We start from the raw sequence: 18,456 nt of genomic DNA on the forward strand, positions 1-18,456 counted from the left end.
TCCAAGGTCTCTTGGTGGTGGTGGTTAAAAATTTTCTATTCTTTGAGCTTCCCCCTGGATGTTGTCATTGGAATATTGAATCTTGAATTTTTCTTCAAGGAAGGTGTGGTGGCGCCATGGATGCCTTCGAAATATGTTGCTGAGAAATTCCAGCACCTTTGACTTAACATCAGCGACATTTCGAGAGTTGGACATACATTTTGGTTACTTTTGTAATCTTTGTGATGGTTGACTTCTCTGTGCTTCTATTCCTGCAAAGAAGCAGGGATTTTTCATGTCAAATTCCTTCGTGGTCCAGTGTCATGTTGGGTTGTCTGTCACAATCACACATGGTTGAATGATCATACCACAAACTGTTGGCCATAATTCTCTTAGGGCTGAGTCTTGATAAACTTGCAGCAGATATCTTCGAACCAATATAGACTTCAATCAAGAGATGATTTTAAAAGCAAAGTTACTCTCCACATTCACCTGACTTAAAGAGGTAGTGGAATGCATCTAATCAAATCATGTGGTGGTGACGATTATGATGATGATGATTCAACTAAAAGGCAAAGTTAAATTAATTGCAATAATTTTAAGAAAAATTGACAAACAGGATCAAAAGATAAGACTAACAACTTACAGACATTTCCTCCTATTGATGTGAATGGGTAGATTGAAATCACTGATGACCTAGACTGAAACTCAATGTACTTAAAGAGAATGCTTGAACAATGTGCACTGAAAACCGAGAACTAAGAAATCTTGTGAAATGAATCATATAATGGTTCATGAGTTAAATTTTAAATCAAGTGTAATGCATGTAGGGGAAAAGTCGTGCACATTTGAATCTCACACTTTACTTGTGCTACATATACAGATACTCTGGAATTAAAAACCTGTAATTAACAATTATTTGCACTAACTATGTGCTTACCAGCATGCTTGTGAGCTCAAATTGCCAGGAACCTCATTTCAAGACACGATTGGAACTCAGACGCTTCTTTCAAAATGCGATGATTGTCAATTTTAGTGATTGGTTTTTCAGTTTCAAGCATTAGAATAAAATTATCCTATCACAAGCATGTTCTTCATAACCCAAGCATTATCAGTATGTACTGAAGATGTTGAGTTGAGAGAAAGTGGCTCTGTGTTTTGTGAGATGAACCATTTCCTGAAGTTCAAACAAATCAAGTGGAAAGCATGAAAACATGGTACTGAAAAGTACCATGACCAAACAATGAAATTTACTCCTCCAGCAGTAGGACTAACTCCATTTCACTCGTGAGTTAGTTTGCACCACACATTTGTGGTCCATAATTTAATTCTCAGTTGTTTGACTGGTTCTTACTTAACAACATCATTAAAATCAAATTACTGTGTCAGACCTAAAGTAAACCTGAACAATGCTGACTCAATCTCATTTTATTTCAATTTTGGTAAAACAATACACCTTCAATAAAGCTCAATTTTTTTGCATGGACAAAGTAAACCCTAAAAGAGAGAATGGTAGAAACCTGCTCATGCTGTTCACCCTCATTTGAAAACTTTCTGGCAAAACATAATCCCTGAGATAGCTTCTTTTTTGGCATTGTTTTCAGTTTGAAAATGACAGGTAGTTTTTAGTCTGGAACCTATCTCCTACAAATGTTAATACCAACATCAAGTGATTCTTTTCATTCCCTGTTGTCTGTATCTTCAGACTCTGAATTTTCCCAAGTATTGTTGACTATTTCATTTGTCAGCTTGTCACAAGATATAGAGAGTACTGGTGTGTTCTTCTTTGCTTTTTTATGAACTCCTGAAACTGTATGATTTTCTCCTTGTATTCCTGGGGTAGATGTTAAGCATTAATGTTGTTTGCCACGAATAGTAGATTTATTCGTCATACAATTGTATTGCTAACTTTTGTTGGCATTTACAATTTTGCTTGAAAGCCTTGGTAGGGAAAAAGCTTGTATTACTAAGCACTCTGCTCTACAAATTGGGAGTGTTTACTGGAAAACCTTTTTCAGGATCTGGGACCCTACCTCTTACCTGTTCCTAAATGTCTCTCCATAGCAAGCTACTGTTCATGGTCATGACATGCATTTCACCAGCTGCATAACAATGCTTTCTTTTTTTACTCACTCCTGGGTTTTTGACCCCACCACATTAACTAAACACAAATTTTCCCTAAACTTTGTTTATTTTACTCTGAAACCATTCATGAGAAAGAATTCCAGACTTCAGAGTGTCATTTAACCCTTTAACTCCACAAGTGAACAAGACAGAATTTCTCCTCACAATTCCTAAATCGATTAGTCTTGCATTTAGGTGCGATGAAATGCTTGTTGCACCTTAGAGCATAACATGGTGGTCCACTAAGTGGGATAAAACTGTCCAGATGGTGTTCAAGGACCCTAATAAGGGTGTCAGAGGTATTACTAAAAATCCCTGCGATAAAATCTGCAATAGGGACAATGTTCACCAGACTGATAGCCTCCTGGTAGGGCAGTCCTGGGAATATTATAGACATTGCCTGCTTTTCAACTCACAACAACTCGTCTTTTGGGTACTTTGGCAGGGCATAAAAAAAGACAGGTGCCACTTACGTAGCAACAGAGTATATACAAGCAGTATAAAAAGTGGACATGTCCTGCTGAGGAACTCTTGATCTTTTTAACTGCACTAAAAAATACAGGCACTTTGACACTTTCTTGATTACGTCGCTATATGCTTGTTTCATGTGAGATTGCTTGATATGTCCAGATACCCTCTTTAGTTCATAACCATCTGCTGCAATAGGCACAAAGTGGGGCTCGCCCTTTACAAAAGATATCTCGAGTTCCTTACATTTGTCATTATTGAGTTGGACTCTATTCTGCATAGACCACTCTGCAACCTTATGCGCGATCACGTGGACACAACCTTAGTTGCCCTTGGAAACAACTTCAGATGCAATTGTATCGTCAACATACTTCCATACATTAGCTAAATTATCAACATCTAAATCATTTATACGTAAAATAAATAGCCATGGGCCTAATTTTGTTCCCTGAGGAATCCTGGAGGGCACTGACCCCCACTTGGATAGTTAGAAAGGAAATCTATGATGCAATTGATAATTCTTGTGGACAGATTCAACCTGTACAATTTCTCTACGAGTATTCTATAATCCATAAACACTTTTTTTAAATAAAAGAGAATAGTTCTAACTGTAGCACTGTTGCCATCAGTTTCCTTGGACCAGTTGTGGAGCATGTGTATCAGAGCCTGGGTGGTTGACGAATTGGGAACAGCTCCATATTGGTTTGGGTCTAGTACATCCAGAACCATAGGCTTTATTTAATCAAGTACCATACACTCCTCTGCAACTTTCTAGAGACATGGAGTCAGGGAGATAGGTGTGAGATGCTTCTTCAGGCCTTCAACCCGATTCACTTTCAGTATAGGAGACATGTTCGTTAACTTCCAGATTTTCGGAAGAGACTGCTCTTTGAAAGAGGGGTTGATGATTCTGCTGATTGGGAGGGACAAAAGTTCAGCATACTCCTTGAGTATTCAGTTTGGTATCTCATCTGGACCACACACCTTAGATAGGTTTACTCAGCTAGTAACTTAAAAATATGCATTTCCAAAAATTCTGGAGGCTCAGGCGTTTCCTCTTCGATGTGAAGTTTGGTCAGTGGTTGGTGCAGGTAATATTCTTCAAGAGGCTCAAGAAGGGCCTAGTAGATTGCATTTCCAATATCCTGGTCCTTAAGATTTTCAATTCCTTCAGTATGGATGTGACTAGAAATGTTCCCGAGTTTGAGTTGAAACCGTACAAGCTCCTGATCTTCCACCAAATCTTGGGATTCTCCTCCTTCATATGCTTGGCATTAGACTTGTAAAATGAGGCCTTGAACGATTTCCTTTCATGATTAATAGCATTCCTGTTGAATTTGTGCGGCATTGACTCCATGCTGCCGTCCTGAAAGTCTTTCTGTCATTTGAGAATGAGTAATTTAAGGTGTTCATCTATTGAATTGATTGCGCTCTTATTGTGGCAGTCTCCTACCACAATAAGAGTGCAATCAGGGAAGCATGACTCAACAAGTTGCACTGATTGGAACAAGTGTTCTTGCATAAACTCGTTCTCAGTGGTGGACCCACGTGGATGATAGATCTAGCAGGGAAGAAATCCCCTGCAGGAGGCATTTAGGGTGCAGCTGAACCCACAATACCTCGTGATCAGGGAAGGATGAAAGATCATTCAGTCACTTGTAACAAATTGCTGCACTGATGTAGAGACAAACCACCACCATGATAATCAGACAAACAGTCCTTACATAGGACTGAGTAGCCTGGAATATCAATGACTGAAACAGCGATTGATTACTTGAGCCATTTTGAGTGATAAAGGGAGACCTATGTTGTTGCACAACACAAATTCGCACACTTCACTCATCTTTTATTTTATTTATTTATTTAACAGCTTTATTGGGTACGTCTACAAGCTCAAAATGAATACATATACAAGGAAAGAGACAAAAAATGGATAGACATACACCAAAAGGGTCAGTGCGAACGGGACATGGAGTCCCATGTGGGGCACTACCCTTAATAAAAACGAAAAAAAAAAAATGAAAAAATGAAAAATGTAAAAACTTACAGTGAAAAAGTGCTAGATAACTAAAAATCAATGACAGGGACACGACCTAACAATTGACCACGTGCACGGACTATTAACATCAAAAACTGAACGGACAAGAGAGAACATGTGTTTTGCTACAAAAGTTTGAAAGGCGGTCGGGTTAGAAAACTTGGACGGGGGTTATAAGGTACAGACGTAGTTCCAGAGTTTAACAGTTCGGTTGAAATAGGAGGCCTGAAAGGTACTTGTTTTACATGAAGGTGTTGTGAGATTGAAGGAATTACTTCGTCTGGTGCGGCCGTGGGAAATAAAAGAAACAAAGTTAAGGATGTTTAGATCCGTGTAGTTATTCAGACATTTGTAAAGAAACACAAGGTCCTTAAGTTCGCGGTCGTAGGCGAGAGGGAGCAAATTCAGCTTGATAAGCCGGTCTCGGTAGCTCATTTCCCCAATTCTGGTGCCTAGAATCCATCTTGTTGCACGTCTTTGTACTCTTTCAAGCTGACTTTTGAGATTGAATTGGGCTGGGGACCACACTTGCGTTGCATAGCACAGTTGTGACTTTACCAAAGCCAGATAGAGGGACAGCCTGACTGAAACATTGGTCAGAAAAGGGCATGTACGCTGTAGAAGCCCAAGTAGCTTGTTGGCTTTTGCGATGATGGTATGGACATGTGAATCCCATGAAAGGGAGCTAGTCACAATAACTCCGACATCCTTCTCACTTGTGACCCGCTCAAGTTGTACATGATTGAGTTTGTAGCCGTAGATAATTGGGCTTTTTTTGCGAGTTACTGAGAGGACTTTGCATTTTGATGAGTTAAAGCGAATGTTATTTCGCATGGCCCATGCCTTCATGTTGGTTAAAGTGTTCTGCAGAGATATGCAGTCCTCAACACCTTTGATGCTGCGATATGCCTTGGTGTCGTCGGCATATAATGCGGCCATCGCACCTCCTGCAGTTGCATCAGGCAGGTCGTTTATAAAGATCGTGAAGAGCAGGGGTCCCAACAGACTCCCCTGAGGGACACCGGAAGTGACTGGTGCCCATTGCGAGACAGCACCATCAACAACTACACGTTGGACGCGCTCGTTTAGATAGTCTGAAAACCAGGCTAATAGCTGCCCCGAAACGCCGTAGGCCCTTAACTTAGACAGGAGAATACAATGGTCCACCGTGTCAAACGCTTTAGCGAGATCCAAATAGATCACGTCCGTCTGTACATTTTTATCCAGGTACTGTCCTATGGTGTGTAGAACAGACAGTAAGTGTGTGACACACGATCGATTTCGTAGAAACCCGTGCTGTAAGAGGGTGATCAGATGTATGACGTGCTCATAAAGGTGATTAAACACGCAGCGTTCCTGTATTTTGCTTACAATGGTAATGAGCGAAATAGGTCTATAGTTGTCGGCGGGTTCTTTTGAGTCTTTCTTGTGAATTGGTGTTATGTCCGCCGATTTCCACTCACTTGGAATTTTGCCGCTTTTAAGTGAATTGTTAAAAATAGCGCAGAGACTTGGTGCTATTTGTTCGCTACATTGTTTGAGCAGTCTCGCTGGGATGCCATCAGGACCACTGGCTTTTTGAGATGTCTAGCCCATTCAAGTGCTCTCTCACCTCTTCTATTGATATTTCTATTTGCGAGATTTCCATATCAGTTCTCAGTGGTATGTTAATTTGAGGTCTGTTTACATCGGAGGCTGCTGGAAGGAAAACAGAACAGAAATATTTATTGAAGAGGTCTGCTTTTTGTGCTGGTTCCTTTGCAGACACACCGTTGTATGATATCACCGCGCTTGTGCCAGATCGACCACCTAAAATCGCTTTGTGGTAGCTCCAAAATTTCTTTGGGTTGTCCTGCTCAATTTGCGCTAAGTACCGCCGATGTTTAGCGCGAATTACGTACTTAATATTTTGACTCAATATTCGCAATTTTTGTTTGCGTTCAGGGGTCTTGTTCTGACGAAATTTTTTCAAAGCTGCACACTTCTTTCGAATCAGATGCCGGACTTCCCCGTCTATCCAAGGGGGAGAGTTAGTGTCGTGAATTGTTTTTACTGGTATATGATCTATTACGGCAGTCAGAAACAGATCTTTCCAGTTTGACCAGTGTTCATTTATATCATCCGAAAAGGCTAACTCAAAGGGAACTCGAGTAAGTGATTCCCGTAGATCATCAAAATTTCCATTCTTAAAGTCGAAGACTTGTCTCTTCACCCGTTTTCCTCTTTGAAACTTTAGTCGGATATCAAACTCAATAACATAGTGGTCTGTGGGAAATATACCTTCTCGTGGATGAAAGGTTAGAACGTTCTCGATAGTCTCAGGCCAATTACACAGCACAAAGTCAAGCTTGTTACCGGCAATATGCGTGGGGCCAGGGACAGTCTGATAAAGAAAATTGTCACCAACAAGATCACAAAATATTTTGTGGTCTGCGCGACTACTGTTGTTTACTGGAGTTGTTGTTGTTTCATTGTTAGCCCAATTGAGTTCTGGCAGATTGAAATCGCCAAGCAGCAATATACAAGCTGACTCTGTGTTTTTCCGTAGAGATGAGTTAAGTTCCAGAAGAGGTTCGGGCGATGAATCAGGGTGATAAAAACAATAAAGGGTAACAGTTTTTACATTTCCAGTCTTCAGATCCACAACAACCAATTCTGCGCCACCCTTCTCTAAGTCAGGTCGTCTTTTCACTTCAATGCCTCCTTTAACCGCAATCATTACTCCACCAGCACGATCTTCTCTGTCCCGTCGAAAGATGGAATATCCTGGTATGATTTCACTGTCAGTTACAGAGTTATTAAGCCATGTTTCAGTGACCCCGACAACGTCGAAGTCCCCGCTAAAGACAATCTGTTGTAAGATGGTGATTTTGCATATTTTGCTTCGGTCAGAACCTTCGGCAGTCACGATTGCTTTTAAACTTCGTGCATTCAGATATAGTGCTCGCAGATTGTTTCTCTGATTCGGATGGGGACCAGAGTTCGATGCAATATCCATACAGATAGTTATATCGATGCCTTGATGGAAGTCAGGAGGCGAACGACAAGTTTGACCATGTTTGGTCCAGCATACTTGATGTCGACGAAGTTGGTTTGAGATTCGGCGGCTCGCAGCATTTCTTCTGAGATAGTGGGCTTGAAAATTGTTGGTCGATTTCAATGAGCACTCCGAAGAGCCGTCTCCAAGCTGGCTTGGAAGCGTGTGTGCCAGTAGATTAACTACAAAAGCTAGTGATATAACCCAGAGGCCGAAAATAGCGGCCATCTTGAATTCAGTTTCTGCTTTGGTACAATTGACCTGACATTTGTAACCATAAATTTAGGGACATAATATGAATTACTGTGAGCAAGTCCTTGCTGAGACCCCAGATCCCACGTGCCGTCTCTTGAGATACTGTGGGATGTTGCGATTGACTGGAATACTAGCAGAGGTGATAAATTTAATATTTAATGACTTCTTTGAAGTATTATGCAAAAGAGCTTCACCTTCAAGATCTCCAGTAGACTTAGTGGATATGTTGAAGACTGAAAAATTGGAATTGAGACGCAAAAGGGGGTGAAATCAGGCTGCAGGACTTGACTAAGCCCGTGACTGACTCTAATTCTTTTGTGTTGACCTTTACATGTTGGTTTTACTTTTGAAATGCTGTGATCAGTCAGGCATTACCACAAGTCCAAAGCAAATCATGTTGAAATACTGGATGAAATAGCTTTCACAAATGATCTAGAGTAGGCCAGAGCCATAAGGATGTTTTTAACTGCCTATTCCCAAATACGGTGATTCAACAACCAAACTTGAGACAGTAAATTTGATGTTTTATCAGAGGGATAGCTAGTGCTGCCAGCTAGGTACTAAAGGAATCACCCAATGGCGTTCCAATAACTAAACTTGTAATCTAAATCATAATCATTGTATGGCAAGCAGTCAGGAGATTTCTAAATACAATCTTGGGAGCAAGAGGGTTAAAGAAAATGTTTGTATAAAAAGGTGTGTGTGATGGAAAAGGGGCAGTAACATCCTACCTGTAAATGTGCTGGGTGTCCTATACCTTTTAAAGCCTGATATCAGAAAGAACATTCTTCACATTATCCTTGGCATATTCCCACAGACAGTGCCGTAATTCTTGGTTTTCATTCATGTGACTAACTGCTTGATGACAGTTACTATCCACCATGTTGGTGTCGCATGTATGTAAACAAAGCATATCAAACCGCATCATTTCATGCTCGTAGAGAAAATTATGTCATGGTTCACTGTATTATTGGAGATTGTTCAAGTAACAGCAGAAAATACATGGCTATAGGGTTTTTCAGGATACCTTGTGTTGTTGATAAACAAGGAGAAGAAGCTGAAGAACTGAGCAGAGAGAGATGAGAAAGGTGTATTTTGGTAATAAGTCGCAACAATATACAATGAAAGGATGTACTGAAGAACAAAAGAGTCTGCAGAAGGCATTTTGAGTCAAGAAGATAGCAGAAGAACGGGATAGATTTAATAATGACTGGGTGCCCACCTTGAATCTTGGTAAAACTAAATATTGCAAAGTAGATCATGAAGCCATTGAAGTGAGAGCTGCTTGATTTAAGAAGAGACAAAAGAGACCTCTTGAATGCCTTGAGTATGCTGCTGTTAAATGCCAACAGTTAGATGCTAGGGGATTGGCCCTCGAAAATATTGACTTAGGAGAGGGTTCATCTACTGAAGAAACTGTAGAAGAGGAAAATCAATCATCAAATCTGTGTTCAAGCTGTGATCATGATGATTCTGTTTCCTGCTCTGTAAGTCAAACCGACCCATGCTGCATGCATAGCGTCTTCATCTAGACTGAGAACAAAGATTGCCAGATTACATCTTCCATGTCTCGAAGTGAAGAATTAGAGTACATGTTTTCTGGGAATGGATATCAACCTCCAACTGAAGATTGTTTCAACACAGAGAAAAAAGTTTGTTTTCATACTGGATTGCCTTCCACGGAAATTCTGTTGACTCTCTTCGACCACATTTCTACAGGTATCACTCAGCGCAGTCAAACTCTCAGCAAATTTCAGGAATTTATAGTGGTTCTGATCAAGCTTCGACTTAATATTCCATCTCCAAGTATCTCTATCAACAGTATCCAGGATATTTTCTTGATGGTTGACTGTAATAGATTCTTGTTTGTTGTCACTCATTTGCTGGCCAGACAGAAATCAGCTATGGAAACCAATGCCAATGTGTTTCCAGTAAGCATTTGGCAAAAAAGTGACTGTGATCATAGTCTGCTTTGAAGTTTTTATTGATCGACCAACAAACCTTCTAGCACAAGCACAAACTTTTTCCTTCCCATAAACACCACAATACAATTAAAGTATTGATTGGGATTACACCACAAGGAACAATTTCCTATATATCTCAAGCATAGGAAGGTAGAACCTCAGACAAATATTTGAATGAAAATTGTGGCTTGCTGGTCAAACTAATGCCTGGCGACATAGTAGGTGGGTTCACGATAGCAGAAAATGTTGGCCTGAAGCAAGCTAAGCTGGTTATACCAGCATTCACTGGCAAGATGTAGCTGGACTCTGTCAAGATTGAAAAGAGAAGAGGCATCACCAGCGTCAGAATCCATGTGGAGAGAGTGATTGGTCTGCAATAGTGTAAGTACGCTATCTTAGAGTACACTTCCTATTAACCTCGTCATATGCAATGAGAGTGGACCTCCAGAATCCAAAGTGCTGGCAATTGACAGAATCATAAGGATGTGCTCAGCACTTGTTGAGCCCTCCCATTATACCATTTGATTAGCCCATATTAAGTCCTAGCTTGTTGATAAAGGAGGCAAAATAGCAAACAGAAATTCAGAAAAAATTGGCTTTAATATGTTAGCTTTCAAATATTTCACGTGACAGTGATTACTGAGTAATGGAATAAAATACACATAATTTGGTTGCCATTTCTGTAGTTCTCTTTGCTATCCTGTCTCCTCACATAATGAGTTATATCAAACTCTATAGTCCTATAGTCTATTTTTTGCCCAGAGGTCAATCCCATTTCTATAGTGTTTAAATTTAAGTAAGATTTCAATTAATTTCATAATGATAAATAATTAAGTCTGTTTACAAGAAAAAGTATACATTTTGTAGCGAACCCACCTGTATATATTACTAACTAAAATGTGTTTTAATGACACTGCCAAGGCGACATGCTTTGCCAAGTCCCATGAGTAGTATTTCAGTACTGATGATGTAGTTTTTCCTGGTCGTTCTATTGTATTTCTTAATTTCATTTATTATATGTTAAGGACCAGTAACTAAGTAATGGTGAAAGTGTCATCTATATAGTACTTCCATACTCTCCATGGTTCTGGGGCAGTAGCTAAGGTTTGTTCTTGGAAAGCTTCCATATGCAGATTGGCAATTACGGTGGAAATTGCGCTGGCCATTGGTACTCCTTGTTGCTTGTAGAGTGCTCTGTTGTACTTAAAGTATGTGGACCTCAGGACAAAATTTAGAAGGTCTACAATCTGGGTAGGTGTGAGTGCTGTGCAGTCTGGTAGGCTCAGATCGTTGTTGAGTCTATGTAACACGGCCTGTACTGTTTCTTCTATAGGAACATTGGTGAATAGTGACTCAACGTCAAAGAATATAATTACTTTGTCTGTTTGGATGGTCTCTTTACTGATTATGTTTGCAAATTCTTCTGAGTTCTTCACTGAGTAGTTAGAGTTACCTGTGAGAGGAGACAAAATTCTAGCTAGGTGACCCAATAGATCATAAGCAAGGGTGTTGACACAGGACACTACAGGTCTGAGGGGTGCGTTGGCTTCATGTATTTTTGGTACAATTTAGATTCTGGGAGGTTGCTTCTGCTTTGGCCTGATCTTGTTGTATTCAGTCTCCAATATGTTCCTGCTTTGTTTGAGTTGTCGTAGCTTTTCCATGGCTTTTGGGCTCAAGCAGTCTGTTGGCTCTTTGTGCAGGAGTTTGTACTGTCCGGTCTTGATCAGTGTTGACATCTTGGAGTGGTAGGTTACTGTGTCAAGGACTACACTTGCACAGCCTTTGTCTGCTGGTAGGATCATGGTGGAATGGTCCTGTTTGAGACTTTTGGAATACGTTGTTCACGGTTCTTCGAAATGTGTCGGCTTGTTCCATGTTGAGTGGTCTGATGGCTGTTTCTTCCTTCACGATTATTTCTGTGGCCAGGATGTTGGTCGGCATAATGGTGAAGTTTAGTCCTTTCTTGAGCAGGGTGGTTTCTGCATTGCTAAGTGTTCTGGAAGACAGGTTAACGACCCAGTTTGTTTGGTCAACGTTGGGTGTTGAGGTTGACTTGCAGAAAGAGGAGCTTCTCAAATTTTTGTTTCGCCGCTGTTTGGTGTTGTTGAAGACTCGCTGGGTGTTGGTACTGATCTTTTCTAGTAGACTCTTCACATATTCAGAGAGAGTGATCTGATATTTCTTTCTTTGGATTCGGCTTCCTTCACATCTTTTATGGCTCTCCTTGTCAGTCGTATTCATTCCCTCAGAAATCACAAGGACGTTAGTTCTATGGCTTTTCAGGTGCCTTTGGTGGGTACTGGTGAGGGAACTCGTAGGTCTCTTGGGATGATTCGATTCTTAATGCACCTGGTAAGGAATGTAAGGTGGTTTCTATAACGTGGGAGTTTTTGCTGGCAACGTTCATGTCGATGAATCAACCTTGGCTACCAATGGCTTTCTCGGTCAAGAAGCTTGGTTTCATTCCACAGCGGCTTGTGTTTGGTGCCATTAGCATGTTCTGAAACTGTGGGATTCTGAGTGTGTGCGATTCACATATCCCTGTCATGTTCTTTCATTTTTTCTTGCATGGGTTGTCCCTATAGAAGAAACAGTACAGGCCATGTTACATAGACTCAACAACAATCCAAGCCTACCAGACCACACAGCACTCACACCTACCCAGATTGCAGACCTTCTAAATTTCGTCCTGAGATCCACATACTTTAAGTACAACAGAGCACTACGAGCAACAAGAAGGAGCACCAATGGGCAGCCCAATTTCATCGTCAGCTGCTTCCCTTTTCCCGCACAAAGTCATGTGCTGTTTTAAATTTGTCCAGTTGTGGTGGCTGGCATTGTTGTATTTCAAGATGAAATTCATCATCCCCAGGATTCAGAAGACTGTTGATTAAATTGTTTCCTGTTGTTGCAAAGAGTGTGTTTATTCTGCATGCTTTTTCTTTGTCATCAAGTATTTTTTTCAAGTAGTTCTCTTTTCAAAGGTTCAATGTCTTTACACTTGGTAGGCTTTGTTGCTTTATTAAGTAAATTCCAGTATTTGCCTGTTTTCTCAACTTCTATAAACAGGTTTGAAAAAAAGGACACTTAAGCATTCTTCAAAGCAGAAGTAACTTCATTCCTAGCCTTTTTGTATTCCTGTCTTGATGTAGAGCTCTTTGTCATGATTGCTGTTTTATATATTTTTAATCTTCCATTCATCTCGTAACGAATGTCATTTGTTATCCATGTCACAGATTTATTGCTAACTATGACCTGTTTCCAAGGAGCATGCTCATCGCATATGTTGAGGTATAGTTTCTGCCATACTCAAAGCCTGGTGTCTGCATTGTCAAAGATTGATCCAATATGAAATGGTGCAGATTCGATATCAGACTGAAATTTATCCTGATCAAGTCTCTTGTAATCTCTCATTCTAATGCATTTTAGAGGTGGTCTTTTGTTCTTTAATTTCATTGTAACATAAAGTAGATTATGATGTGATATCTCCAATGGATATACTCCTGACTCGCTGATTAGGTCTCTTCTTCAGGGCTCGAACTTAACTTTTGAAGTTAATAGTCGAATGGCTAGTACATGGTCAGGATTCACTAGCCAAAAATGTATTTCTACTAGGCAAGTGTACAGCACAAAACTATCATTTTTATAGATTAAACAAACACAAGAAAATGTAAAACTGCTGTTGCTATCAAACTGTAATCAATTTATTATACAACTGTACATAAAATTCATTGTACGTGTTCATGCTTGTTCGTTATTCCAATTACCTCGACAACAATAAAACCCAACTGTACATGTACTGCTGCAGAAATTACTTCTTTGTGTGACTTAAGCTTCTAGCTGCAAACAGCAGATGCTCATTTAAAATGCCTAGTACCCTAGTAGTGTTCAGTATTATAAAACAGTTAATTAAGTGTTCCCAAATGGTAGGAATGATCATTGAAGGCAATGATCAGTCCATCAATGTAGGCCGTCTGCTCCGTTCTGACTCCTCCAGCCAGCGCCCAACTGCAAGAACTGCAGTATAGTCCTCATGAGAAGGTCCACTGATAGCTATTCTCATCAACTCATCAATAGTAGAAACATTCAAGGTTGACCTCCAGTCAGTCATTCTGACTGTTCATGCAAGAGTCAAGAGTCTGTTCATGCAAGAGTTCCCCCGCTCGCAGCAAGCAGTCTGGCAAGGAATTACAAGACATAGTTCCACTAAAATTAGCAGGTTTGGATAATCATCTTTGCAAAACATAAATTTGTTCTTCCAGAATTCGCTTTGCCTGAGTTCAAGTTCTGCTCTAACTCGCTGTACATGGAATTTCAGACTCATCCATTCATCAAGACAGTCATGCAGACTGAAGTTGTGCTGCTCTAAAGGTACCTGAAAATGACCATGTAGTGTCTGGATTTCATTTTCGCCGTGTAAGAGCAGCCGATACCTGTCTGAAACTGGCCAACCTCGGTGGTTTGTCAAGACAGCTGCTGCTGACAATACTGGATCTGTTTCCATCCCTTCAAACCTCCCTTGGATGAATGTCATGGCAGCATTCACCGCAGATGCCTGGATAGCATTAATAGCCTGCCTGTCTGCATCCCTTTGAAGCTCTATGCCCTTAAATGTGTTGCCATCCCCTACTTCCGTAAGGAAAGAGTTTAGTTGCTGACCAGGTTTTTCCTTGAAAGATTCAAGTTTTGCTAAAAGGGCAGTTAAGTTATCTTGAACTCTTGAGATTGTTATTCCATCCTCCTGGAAGCTAAGACTCACTTTGGAAAGTGCATCTACGATGTCAAGTAACAGATGCATGATGGTAACAAACTTGTAGCTTGTCAATTTTTTGCTGTAATTCACAGCTCTTCCTTGCATCTGGTTACTGGCATCCCTTGCTTGTGAGGTATGTTGGAAACTTGAAAGTTCTTTGACAAGAGAATATTCAGTGCTCTTTGCATATGTGGTACCCACCTTGTACCGTCTGCTTTGATTGCCTTATATGCTCGCACTTCCATACTCTCAGCTAGTTCTTTAAGCTCACGGACTGCCTTTGCAGAATAATGATAGTGCTTCCAAATACCTTGAAGCATTTCTTTGACATCTTTAAGAACTGGAACATCTGACAAGGTGTCTGCAAATGAAAGTTCCAACCTATGTGCAACGCAGTGTACCTTAATAATGTGAGGAATTTCTTGTTTAAGCAAGCCATAAACACCACTTATTTCTCCAAGCATAACATTTGCTCCATCTGCTCCCAGGGCCACTGTCTTCTCTTTCCAATCCCTACACACCTCTGTCATAGCAGTTTCCACAGCTGCTTTGATTCCAGGTGCTTTGCTGTTTTCACAAGCCTTCAGCCCTACAAATGAATTTTCTATCTCACCTTTAACCAAATGACATGCATAAACATCTTCTACCTCACGTACTCCGACATCACATGCACTGTCTGCCATTACACTTATGAACTTTGATGACTGAAGCTTGCTTGAAATTTCATGCTTTAATTGTCCTGCAATAGCCGTTACAAACGTTTTGCATGCTTTGTCATTAATGAAGGTGTTTCCAAGCTCAACTCCGTGTTTCATTTCAAGTTTGCACAGGTGGGGAAAGCTTGTAAATGGCATATCCCTCTTTGCAACAAAATAAGCTATATCAAACAATCTTTCCATCTTCTGAGAGACCCCTTTTGACATTGACAACAGAGCGCGTGGTAAAGGAGCTAGCTGTGGATTCTCAGAAACTTTAGCAGCCGCAACACAACGTGTATGACCAGTTGAAGTTTCGGGGCTTCTCACAGATTCTATTTTAAAGTTCTGACTGCCAGACACGAAGGTAGAGGATGAGTCACTGCAAGTTGGGTTGTCTCTACAAAATTTGCAAAACATTCGGTTTCCTTCTGAGTCGTACGTTAGCCATGTGAAGTCTTTCAACCACGACCGTACGAACTTTCGTTTCGATGAAGATTGAGATGTCGAAGAATCATCAATTGCTCTCTTTGAAGTGGAAGTTGTAGATGTTTGAGATGATTCAGAGGATTTTGATGACGACAGAAATGCCCTGATATCCATACTTAACGAGAGCAATCACGCGTGGCATTTCAAGAGCAATCACGCGTGGCATTTCAAAATGGCGGACAAGCGTTTTTTGATAGCATTGCATCATGGGTATGTGACTTGATCCCATGTTTCCTCGATCAAGCAAGTCAATATGGCGGCGAACGAAAACGGACTTGTAACGAAACAAAGAATTATTTTTCGAATATAGAGTTATTTTTCTTTTTTTATTTCATGCTAGTTGTTAAAATGAAAGAATTTTGAAAATGTTTGAAGACTTAAGTTATTTATAGAGGCGAAAATTAACTAGCCAAGATGGCTAGCAGATGAGAAAATCCACTAGCCAAAACTCAAAATCTACTGGTATTTGGCTAGTAGACCACCGCCAAGTTCGAGCCCTGCTTCTTGTTGTTACAAAAAGGTCTAACAAAGTACATGATGTGGGTGTTATCCTTGTATTATATGACACTATGTTTCACATGTTAAATGACTCAAAAATAGAACAGAGCTTGGCTGTATTTCTATTTAGGTCAGAATCACCTTCTTGAAGCTTAAAATCACAATTAAAGTCAAGTGCACTTCTTTTAAATCTTTATTTGAACCAGCCTCCAATTGCCTCACCAGTTCTGCTGAGTCATCATCTTGGCTTTCATTTGAACCATTTAAGTGAGACACATCAGTGTTGACCACTTCAGTGGAAGCTTCGTCAACAGGGTCATCAATAGAAGCTAAAAGGAAGGGCTGATGAGTGCTCTAATTTAATAATGTCATAGTTTAAAAACTGTCTTTCCATATATGTGGGGCATGACCGTGATTTTTGTTTGCTTCTCTGCATTTGCCTGAATTCCGTAGGTGCAACTTTACCGCAATTGATATGAAACATACCCCCACATAAATTGCAATCCAAATGTGCAATGATTATGAACAACAGTCCTAGAGCAAGAAGGGCACCCATGTTTAGTTGTAGGGCCAGGGTTTGGATTAACGTCGCAGCTTATCAAGAGGTGCGATAGCTGAAAGGTAGAAGAACTGTTTGGATATCTGCTCAGCCTGTGTCCAAAGAAAATGGGCAGCGCAACAAGCGTTTTGATCCAAAATGGCGGTGGCCATGTTCTCTCGTTGTTGGCAATTTGAGATATGTCATCTTGTTGAAGGAAGCACACCATTATTTCACCGAGCTCTTGTCCATAATTGTTTAAACACTAAATGCAAGTAGACATGCTTTCATATTTGTAAGCAATGCTGAGAAGAAGCAGAAAAATAAGGACCCTTAAGGCAGAGCTCGATATTGCTGGCATTTCACACGGCATGTAGATGACTTTACCTTGAACACTAGTGATAACACCCAAAGCCATTCGGTTGTTAGCTTCCATACTTTTGAAGGCTTTGAATTGCTCCTTTGCGTAGAAGCTGGTATCCATTACCAAGTATTAAAAGAGATCTGTGGCCTCTATTAGTGTTAGACATTCTGGATCCAAGTTGACATCAATAAGCATAACTGGATTGATACCCACCACTGATATTTTCTCCAAATATCGAGATTTTATGTTCTTTTCTAGATTCTTTGTATAATCTCTTAAATTAGGAATATTGTGCTCTTTTGATAATTGTTCTGCGTGACTTTTATCTTCTGTCTTTTCTGTAACATCATGCAGCATTTATGTTCTATGCTGCACATCACATCACCTTAATTTCACCTCGGATTTACAGGAGTAGCTGTATAGCTAATTTCTCCAAGAAAGGGAAGAAAAACAAAAAATGAATAGTTAAAGATAAAATCGTATATTATATACAGTACATTAACTACTATTTACATAAGTAACCATTGCATTGATTTTCGAAAGAAATTTGACATATTCTAGTTCTTAACTCATTGAAGGACGCTAATGACCATAGGTCCTCTATTAGTTTGTGCTGCATGTTTACAGAAGTGTATCTGAAGGAATGAAGACCATATGTGGTTGTGTTAATGCATGGGATAACAAGTTTCCTTACTCCTCGTAGGCTGTAATCAGTATTTGTCAATTGAATAAGACCATGTATGTATTTTGGCATCATTTCAAACTGTATTGCCTTATAAACTGTTTTTCATCATGTCTTGGCACTTGATACTATACAGATTACAAGAATTAAATTTGCTCAGTAGCTTGTGGTAGTGCAGAGACTTCTCATCCAGAGCAATCCTGAGTGCCCTTTTGTTAAGATTCTCTAATTTGTGTCTATTTGGAGCCGTGCCAAACTGCTTAGCAATATCTAAAATATGGAAGAACAAAGGGCTTATAAAGTTAACATTTCACATCTGTTGGTACTATTTTTCAAAGCGGGAAATTACATTAATTTGATTGTTGACCTTTGTACAAATATTTTTCACATTGCTGTTCAACTGCACACATGCATCCCTCTGTTATTTTACATATGCCTATTAGCTCATGCGACACCAACATGTAGACAATAAGGGAATAACATGACTTTTTGAGGGAATATTGTTTATTTGCGCCCGCATAGTGTCATTTGCAGCCCGAGCGCAAAGCGCGAGGGCTGCAAATGACACT

General features: G+C 40.1%; 1 protein-coding gene and 2 pseudogenes across 1 annotated transcript; all 3 read right to left on the reverse strand.

The window, feature by feature from the left end:
* Nucleotides 1-4,780: 4,780 nt before the first annotated feature.
* Nucleotides 4,781-7,874, reverse strand: LOC131776411 (uncharacterized). Its single transcript, XM_059092574.2, has 2 exons — nucleotides 6,222-7,874; nucleotides 4,781-5,905 (listed from the first exon to the last, which is right to left on the reverse strand). The coding sequence occupies exons 1-2, from the start codon at nucleotides 7,872-7,874 to the stop codon at nucleotides 4,781-4,783; spliced, it is 2,778 nt and encodes a 925-aa protein (XP_058948557.2).
* A 3,025-nt stretch (nucleotides 7,875-10,899) lies between these two features.
* LOC131776412 (uncharacterized) lies at nucleotides 10,900-12,570 on the reverse strand (annotated as a pseudogene).
* A 980-nt stretch (nucleotides 12,571-13,550) lies between these two features.
* LOC131776422 (zinc finger protein 862-like) lies at nucleotides 13,551-16,149 on the reverse strand (annotated as a pseudogene).
* Between the last annotated feature and the right edge of the window lie 2,307 nt (nucleotides 16,150-18,456).

Source organism: Pocillopora verrucosa, chromosome 12, assembly GCF_036669915.1.
Source record: "Pocillopora verrucosa isolate sample1 chromosome 12, ASM3666991v2, whole genome shotgun sequence".
NCBI classification, from domain to species: Eukaryota; Metazoa; Cnidaria; class Anthozoa; order Scleractinia; family Pocilloporidae; genus Pocillopora; species Pocillopora verrucosa.

Coding starts and splice junctions, on each gene's coding strand:
- LOC131776411 (XM_059092574.2), bottom strand. CDS start 7,874: ATGGCCGCTATTTTCGGCCTCTGGGTTATATCACTAGCTTTTGTAGTT. Junction 5,906..6,221: donor TAGAAATATCAATAGAAGAG/GTGAGAGAGCAC, acceptor ACCCTCTTACAG/CACGGGTTTCTACGAAATCG.